Below are 9,539 nucleotides of genomic sequence, written 5' to 3' on the forward strand. Positions count from 1 at the left end.
ATAAGAGCAGAATAGCTGCTGCATGTGGATATTGAATTCCATTTTAGTCTTCGGATTTCTCTAGTAGGTTTTTTGTATTTGTAAATAAAATAAAAGGTGGTCAGGGTTTCCCCATTATAAGACTTAACCATCTAAGCAAGAGGATTAACATATATTGTGCTCTTAAAATATTGGTTGTGGCTAGTAAGTTCCAACACTGGTGTTGCATACGGTCAAGGAGCAGAGAAAACCGTGGGTCGACGTTAGTGGATGCGGGGCCAGAGAAAATGATTAAATATTGACCTGAACTACATTTACGCATTTTTTTTTTTCGCACGGCTTGAACTACTTATCCCTTTTTATAACATGTACACTAGGAAATTGCCACAGTACCCCATACCTTGCAATATCAGCTAGTGTATCATCCCTTGGTCTGAATACCAGTGTTTATTGGCCTCGGGCATGGGCATATATCCACCTATCATAAACGGGCCAACAAATTGTTGGCAGAGATGATGCCTGGGGTTCTCAGGAGCAGATGCCGGCAAGCTTTCAATTGCTCTCCGTCGGGGACATATGCATACGGACGCTGTTCGACGATCAAAACAAGTTGTTTAGTGAAGTAAGGTTTTTATTTTCGATTTAGTTGTAGGCTCTATTCTCCCGCAGCGAGTAGTTAGTTGTAATGAGCGCGTTTCCTTTAATGAATTTTGTGGAAGAATGACTTTATATCAAAAGCGATGAGGTTCAGACTTCGCTTTCTGTGCTACACAGATATTTAATTGGGGGATATGCTTTGGGTGGGTGCTTTTTGGAGACCTTTCCTTAAATTACTCTAGTATGAAGAGAAGTGAACGTCGATCATATATCGTATTTTTTTATCACTAATAGCGACATTTAAGATTTAAAGTACCGTGTCATTCAGAACTTATTTACCGTGACAAAAACGACCAAGCTTTGTACCTTGAATAGTCATCATTGGTGTAGTAATGGGTAAAATGTCAGTTTAGAACGTGGCGACCCCATTACCTGTTTTTATCACACTACCCTTCTACAGGTGCCCTTGAAAGGAAGGGAACTGACGATCTTGATGCGCACTGCCTATGAATAAATGTGCGGAACAGCAATCTTGTTTCTTTGTTCAGTTTTTATTCAGTCATGAAAAATATATTTTCACTGCATCATAATTGATGGTTATACTATTATTATAGTAATAACAATATGTTGTGCATTGGTGGGTCTTGGGAGGAGGTCTGGGTGGTTCCAGTGTGGAGGGGCTGTGGGTAAGTGAAGGGAGGTGAAACGAAGATTACGCAGTTTCTTTTGTCATTTTCTTTCGTCCTTGAGGACCCGCAGTCTGATTGGTTACTGTGTCCCGAACTTGATGTGACTTCCTCACGCATACAATAACTTGTATATACGCGTACTATGTAAATTGTAAATACTATGTATGCATACATGTATAAAATATGCATATATAATGTATATATATATAATACATGTTATGCTTATATATATATATATATATATATATATATATATATATATATATAAGATATATATAATATATATATGGTACACATGCAAGGTACATGCATATCTTGATCAGTACATAATGACAGACGGACAGGAAACATGGCATCATTGAGAAATATGACTTGTTTTTCAGAAAGGAGAGATTGAGCAGGAAAGCCTCAAGTCCTCAGTGCCGTCCTCCTCCTCATTCTCGGAGCCTCGACCAGATACTCCGGAGACGACTTCGGCTCGCTCTGAATCCCCCGAGTGCTCCCCGTCAGTTGCTCCATCGCAGCATTTCGCCGACTCGAGACCAAGAACGGAAATGTTCAAGTCGCCAAGTAAACAGGCCGAGTATCTTAATGGTAAGTGAAACGAGCGTCTTTTCCAGTTCGTTTTTGGATGCATGGCTGCTTTGATATGTTGCATACCTGGCATCTCTCAAAATTGTACACTCAAATTCTTGTTTGATTAGGTAATTTGACGTGACATCTGTGAAACCGATACTGTAAAATGAAGCACTTTTGAATTTCATTACTTTGATGTATTCAATTTTTAGTAATTGAAACTACCTTATCCACAGGACCAGATCAGCTTGTTCCTTCAGATGCCATAAAAACCTGGGAACCAACTGGAGCAGTTAAGCTCAAAATTGGGGACCAGGGTGTTTCAGCCCACACGCCAATATCTGTACCAACTCTTTTAAAGAAAGCGGCTGACAAGTAAGTTTCAGTATCATTTTGACAAATTTTGTTCCAAGTTTATTCATTTTACTTCAAGTAGAACGTTGAACTATGGAGGAACTAACGATTGAATAGTTCTTATTACCGTACATGTTCTTAATGTCATTACAGTTTACTTTTGTTTCACCAAAATATAAACAGATTTGTACACACTTGAGCTATATTTCTTCTTTTAGTCTGTAATATTAATTTCCTGCAGATACCCCCTCACAAATGCAATGTGCGTCAAGAGAGATGGCGTCTGGAAAGGGACAACCTACAAAGAATATTATGATCAAGTTCGAACCATGGCAAAGGCTTTTATTAAGCTTGGTCTAGAGAGATTTCATGGGGTGTGCATACTGGGTTTCAACTCTCCTGAATGGTTCATTTCTGATCTTGCAGCAATCTTTGCTGGGTAAGTAAAGTCATTTGTTTCAAGGTGAAATTTATATTTGCCAATGAATAAGATGAAAATTAGTCTAGTACAGGTATTTGTCTCTAGGTAAAGATTTATCATTAAATGAGATGAAAAATGGGCGGAGTTATTACAGCTCGGTCAGACAGTTCCCTGATTACTAAGATGTGTTTTTTTTTTTTTTTCAGTGGTTTTGCAGCTGGCATTTATACCACAAATTCTGCAGAGTCTTGTGAGCATTGTGCAGTAAATTGTGAAGCTCAAATCTGGGTGGTAGAGGACCAAAAGCAGCTGGATAAAGTTCTTAAGATTCGTGAAAACTTACCCCATTTGAAAACAATAATTCAATATTCAGGGAAACCAACTGTCGAGGGAGTTATAAGCTGGGCTGAGGCTATGGCGATTGGAAGGCAACAACCTGACACAGAGTTAGAGCAGAGGCTTTGCCGTATTGCTGTCAATCAGTGCTGTACTTTGATTTACACGTCGGGTACCACTGGCCCCCCAAAAGGTGTTATGCTCAGTCATGACAACTTGACTTGGACTGCCCATGCTAATTCTGTCAATGTTGACTTTCATCCAGGAAAAGAAGTACTGATCAGTTTTTTGCCACTCTCTCATGTTGCTGCACAAATGGCTGACATTTATACTTGTATGTATGCTGGTGGTACTTGCTATTTTGCACAACCAGACGCCCTAAAGGGTAGTTTAGGGGCCACTCTGAAAGAAGTGCGACCCACTGTGTTCTTGGGGGTTCCACGAGTTTGGGAGAAGATTTATGAAAAGATGATGGAAGTCGGTAAGAAGACCACAGGTGTTAAAAGGTCCATTGCTACCTGGGCAAAGTCAATTGGACTGGAAGCAAACGAACGTAAACAAAGGCAGGACTTCAGGAAACCTTTCTGCTTCTCTATTGCTAATGCTGTTGTTTTCAAGAAAATCAAGACTGTTCTTGGATTTGACAGGTGCAGGCTGTTTATCTCTGCAGCAGCTCCGATTTCACCAGACATTGTGAGATATTTTCATAGCCTTGATATAACACTAACTGAAATTTATGGCATGTCCGAGTCCTCAGGTCCTCACACTGTTGGCCTAGAAAAAGCATTTAAGGTTGGCAGCTGTGGTCGCACTCCCCCAGGCTTCTATACAAAGTTGCACAATCCTGATAAAGATGGCAATGGTGAAATATGCATGGGTGGTCGCCATGTTTCAATGGGCTATTTGCATATGGAAGACAAAACTCATGAAGCCATTGATGATGATGGTTGGTTGCACACTGGGGATATTGGGAAGCTGGACAGTGACAATTTCTTGTTCATTACTGGTCGTCTGAAAGAACTAATTATTACTGCTGGTGGAGAGAACGTAGCACCAGTGCTTGTAGAAGATACTCTCAAGTCAGAGCTTCCTTGCTTGAGCAACTGTATGCTTATTGGTGACAAAAGGAAGTTCTTGTCTATTTTGCTCACAATGAAGGTTAGTTTCCTTATATATTATGGTATTACTTTTTGGCATTGCAGTTTTAAATCACTAATTTTATGTGCAATGAGTACAATTTTCAGTTTAATTAGGAGTGTGCATGTGGAAATATCTGGAATAGTTAATTAGGAGAGCAAGTCTCTGATACTTAAGTACACTACGTACTGTAAATAACCATATGAAATCCAATGTATATGTTAAATGGAATATGGAATTTGGATTGTTGAAGTACCAATAAGGCTGAGCAGCTAGGTGTTCGCTTTGGTATTGATATATTTTGGGTAATGTAAATTGGTTGGAGATGGGTCTGGGAAGAGTTAAGTTCTACTACATGCTGGGTGAAGATGAAGCCAGTTTTAAGTGAATGTAAATGTCAAAAGACTAATACAGGATGGTTTAGCTAGTATTTTCACAATTAAGTTGGCTAATGCCTACTTAATGGAAGTGGTTCTTGAGAGTCCCAAGTGTAACAAGATTCTTTTAGTGGTGGTGTTTTCATTAGGATTATATATATGAATATACAGATGATGTAGTCTTGTTGTGTCGAGGCGAGAACAAAAAATTAAGGATGCAAGAAAATTCTTCTTTGCCTTCAGCTTTTCCCATTTCTATACATTGCTGTTTCTAGTCAGCCTTCTCCAACTTCCTCTGTCCTGTACATTAATCTTCTCTTAAACCCTTTTCCTTCATGCCATTCAATAATTTATCTTTCCACCTGAACTTTGCCCTTCCCCTCCCTCTTCTGCTCCCCACCTCCATGTTCATAACCCTCTTGCATGTGTTTTTCTCTCCTCCTGACATGACCAAATTCATTTCAGTCTTCTTTCCTGAGCTTTATTTTGAAACCACTAATACTTTGACTGTCCCCCCTGATAAATTCATTCCAGGTCTTGTCTCTTTGTGACACAACACATCCACCTCAAGCATTCTCAACTCGGCCACTTCTATTTTTCTTTCTTGTTCTTTACTGGCCAAGTCCTTGCCCCATAGAGCATGGCTGGTCTAACTACGCTTTTATGAGACTTCTCTTTTAACTTTTGCACTGATCCTCCTGTTACATAGTATCCCTGGTGACTTTCTCCAATCTCCAACTCATCCATGCACTGACTTCTGCATTTAGGTTTCCATTCTCACTCACAACAGAACCAAGATATTTGAAGGAGCTAACCCTCTTTGTCTTCTTGGTCCAATTTCACTGTTCCCTGCCATTCCTCTCCACCTTTCCACACATATTTTGTTTTTGTTCGGCTAATTTTTAAGCCTCTACTCTCAAGTTCTTCTCTCCATCTTCCTAGCTTGAGTTGGACACCTTCTCTTGTTAGATCAGTCAGCACAGTGTCATCAGCAAACATTGCACACAAGGCACCTCTTCTCTAACTTCCAATGTTATAACATCCTTCACAATATCAAACACGTAGGGACTAAGGGCTGAACCCTGGTGGAGACCAACTTTCACCTTAAACTTCTCTGTAGTTCCAACAGTGCTTCTTACTTGCATGGTTGCCTCTGCATACATATCTTTCATTATTCTGACATACTTTTCAGAAACACTTTTCTCTCAAGCTCCTCCATACTTCCTGCCTAGGTATCCTATCATGCTTTTTCCAAGTCGATAAACACCAGATGTAGTACTTTCTGCCCCTCTCTCTTTTTTCTACTGTCTGCCTTAGTGCAAATATTGGATCAACTGTGCTCTTTCCTGGCATAAAACCAACTTGTCCTTCACAAATTTTGGTTTCCATTCTCAGTCTTCCTTCTATAATCATCTTATATATTTTCATTGTATGTGATATTAGTTTAATTCCTCTGTAGTTCCCACACTCCTGTACATCACTCTTCCCTTTGTAGATTGGGACCATTAGACTATTTCTCCACAAGTCAGGCATTCTTTCTTGGCAATATATCTTAGACATTAAATCCCACAGGATGTCGATGCTTTCCACACCTAAACAATTCCACACTTCAGCTGGTATTCCATCAGGTCCCACTACATTCCCCTTCATTTTATCCAGTCCCTTCTTAATCTCTTCTCTGCTGATATCCTAGACTATTCTTTCATGAGGGGTTTCCATCTTTTTATTGTTCTTGGGTTTTCTTCATTTAGTAACTCTTCAAAGTACTCCTTCCATCTAGCTATTATTATGCTTTCTTCTTTTGATAAAACACTTCCATTTTTGCTATCTATTGTATTCTCTTTTGCCCTTTAGCAGTCTCTTAAGTTCTCAGTTTGTCCATTGCAATTGCTTTTACCCATGTTACTGCCCTTTGAGCTTCTTTATTTGCAGTTTTTCAAACTCCTATTTTTCTCAGATTGATTCCTATCATAAGCTACTCCTGCTTCCTTATTCTTCATCTTGGGTGTTGGGTTCCTTCACTAGCTCTCTTTCTCCTTTGGTGGTCCTCTACCAGATGTCTTCCGCAGTAATTCTTCTGCTATTTTAAGGATCATTGTACTATTTCCTGTCCACCAAGTGCTCACATCTTCCACCAATCTGATGCCCCTACGAACTGCTTCCTTAAATCTCTCTCTGATTTCTTAAGGATGCAAGAATGTTAGTACACAAAGTTACTAAATACCACAAGCTTTGACAGAAAAATAAAAAACTATCTAATTAAAATAAAAAATAAAAAAACTGTTCATCTAATATGGTTTCTGTTTTTGCAGACTAACATGAATATGGATACAGGAGAACCTTTAGATGCTTTAACACCAGCAGCTATAGAGTGGTGCCGCAGTGTAGGATCTCGAGCAAATACCATTCAGGATGTGTTAGCTGGACCAGATGTGAATATAATGCGGGCAATCCAGGATGGGATTGATAGAGCAAATAAACAAGCTCCTTCAAATGCCCAGAGGATACAGAAATGGACAATCTTGCCAAAAGACTTCTCCATACCAGGTGGTGAATTAGGTAAGTCCGTTTTGACTTTATAAATTAGTTTTTGAATTGTCTGGTCGGTCTTAACTGGTCTTTTAAGATTACAGGTCATGAGGTGGATTAGTTTTTCCAGTTACCTCATGCTCAATATCGAATTCACTAACAAAGTTGGAAAATATTTGGGATTAACTTCCAAAAGGTTAGAAAGTAGAATTTACTGGGTTTCAAGTACCAACAATTGAATGATTCAAAAACTACTAGTTAATATGTGAAAATTATTACGTGTTGCCATTATCATAGTACAGTACATGCTGCTACTTGCCATTAACTTGAAGCTTGACTTACCTTGGGAAATACATAGTTGTAATCACTTTTGTGCAAAAATGCTTAAGGCACACTGGTAGTTCACATTTACACGAAATGAGTATCATTGACTTAGAATTCTATACTGTAGGGAAATTCTAATACTGTAGGTTAATTCTAAATATTAATTTGTTGCTGCTGAACTGTAAAAATATAGTACATAGTGTCATGACTGTGCCAGTACTGAAAATCAGGTGAAGTACTGCCTGTCAATGGAGTTCTCCATGGAAACTAAAGGTTGAAGGCACTTGGGTCAGCCCTATGGGAACTCTTATAACAGAATTTAGATCTACAAATTTTGATTGTTATCACCTTAAAAATCAAAATTTAGGAAGCTTTTTGAAATTAGTGGAAACTTACTTATTCCGACTAAAAGATAGCTAAAAATAGTTGCCTACTGTACAACTTTTACTCACATATTTCTTTAGTTTTTGAATCTTTTATCTTTTCAGTCACATATTCAACTGCAGAGAATACTTAATGTTAGTTTTTGTTAAATCTGTGATTAAAAATATTTTTGAAATTGATCAGTAGAACTGAAATTGGAACCTTTAATATTGTAGTATTATGATTTTGAAACTCAAATTTTGTATTTTTCAGGACCAACTATGAAAACCAAAAGGCCCCAAGTTGTTTTGAAGTACAGCGAGACTATTGAAAGGTTTTATGAATCTTAGTATTATAATATGGGGTTGGGGTTGCCTAGTGTGCCTTCAGGACCAATGGCTAAAGGATTTTGTAAGCTCAATTTTATTTTATATAAGGCTAATGGCAAAACTGAAACTCCTAGTTATGATTTCTACCTTAAATCAAACTCCTAGTTATGATTTCTACCTTAAATCACACTAAGTTTCATGTTTGGTCCATGGCACAAGATGCTGTGTGGTGTCAATAAGTTCAACCAAAATATGACTAAGTTTTTATAGTACGAGTCCTAATGTCACTTGACAGATTGTTGAAAGTAATTAGTTTTGGTAAGTGGTCATACTGAAGATTTTGAAGACTGCCAAAATATCTACACAAATTAAATTTAGATATCAGTGATGTAGATTGTGCTTGTGAACATGAGAAGGTTGAATTGCTAAATCTTTATATAGCTGAAGTCTAGATAATGTGATACATAGTGCAGGGGCTGTGTGATAAATGTACAGTATGTTAGTATGCATAGAATCAAAGTATCTTGATCGTAATATGTCCAATGTGCCACTGTGTGACTGAAGATATTTTATTTTTAATATATTGGTAACAATACAGAGTTCATGTCACTTCCTGCAATTTAATCTAAAATCAATATGTATAGAATAGTGATATTAATTTGGATATAGAGTATTAATTTTTTAAAGTTACTGAAGTGTCAATGTGGAAATTTTAATGATAATTGGAAAATGGTAGCAAGAGAAGTCTTTAAACTTGTTTTGCATTTAGTAAATGATTGCATTTAAAAGAAAGGAAGGTAAACCCTGTATTGGCCTATGAACCTGTATAGATTCTGTTATTTATGTTTATTTGCTCCTCAAACGCACTAGGGATAGCATAGTACTTAAGATAATTTTTAAGGAGTTATTCAACAATGCAATCTTTATGTACCTGTAAAAATAGCTTGCTTTCCCTTGTGCAATGTATGTTTGTATATTAAGATTACCAGACTGTTCAAAGTTGGATTTAACCTTATGTATATGTAACTGAATTTGTATATGTAACTGAATTTGTATATGTGGAATTTGTTTAAAAGTCCAAACTCAATTATATATTTTTACCCTTTGAAACGGAAAAATGTTTTAAGTGGTAAAGATCTCTCAATTCTGCTTAAATCAGGCCTTCCTTGGGCAGTTTACAGAGACATTACTATGAAGTGCTTTCAGCATCCCTTAAGCTCTGGGAAGCCCTGGCTGTACAACTATTATAATTTGCTCCTCTTATCATTTCAAGCCCTTTGGAAAAGGCCTGTGAAACAAATGTTATTGCAGGTGATGGTGTTAACTGATTATCATCAAATTTGTTTTAAGAAAATTGTTTATAGAAACCATTTACTTTCGGTATGCTGAAATGAATGAGGCAGAGGAAACCTAAATAAAGTACTAATCTCGGCTGCATTTGAATTTGAAGAATATATAACTTTCAAATCTGATGTACAGGTATAACTGAGGGTTTTTACCGATTTGAGAACTTTGTAAATAATAATCG

At 37.5% G+C, this 9,539-nt stretch overlaps 1 protein-coding gene across 6 annotated transcripts in view; it reads left to right on the forward strand.

The window, feature by feature from the left end:
- LOC135200183 (long-chain-fatty-acid--CoA ligase ACSBG2-like) overlaps nucleotides 1–9,098 on the forward strand; it is a 59,524-nt gene extending 50,426 nt beyond the window's left edge. For all 6 annotated transcript variants that reach the window (XM_064228552.1, XM_064228553.1, XM_064228551.1 and 3 more), the window contains 6 exons: nucleotides 1,649–1,859; nucleotides 2,078–2,216; nucleotides 2,437–2,634; nucleotides 2,823–4,110; nucleotides 6,779–7,025; nucleotides 7,956–9,098. In XM_064228552.1, the coding sequence (XP_064084622.1) occupies nucleotides 1,649–1,859; nucleotides 2,078–2,216; nucleotides 2,437–2,634; nucleotides 2,823–4,110; nucleotides 6,779–7,025; nucleotides 7,956–8,032 (2,160 nt within the window). In that variant the 3' untranslated portion in view covers nucleotides 8,033–9,098. The remainder of the gene's footprint in view (nucleotides 1–1,648; nucleotides 1,860–2,077; nucleotides 2,217–2,436; nucleotides 2,635–2,822; nucleotides 4,111–6,778; nucleotides 7,026–7,955) is intronic.
- Nucleotides 9,099–9,539: the final 441 nt, after the last annotated feature.

The sequence above is a fragment of the Macrobrachium nipponense genome, chromosome 26 (genome assembly GCF_015104395.2).
Source record: "Macrobrachium nipponense isolate FS-2020 chromosome 26, ASM1510439v2, whole genome shotgun sequence".
In the NCBI taxonomy this organism is placed as follows: Eukaryota; Metazoa; Arthropoda; class Malacostraca; order Decapoda; family Palaemonidae; genus Macrobrachium; species Macrobrachium nipponense.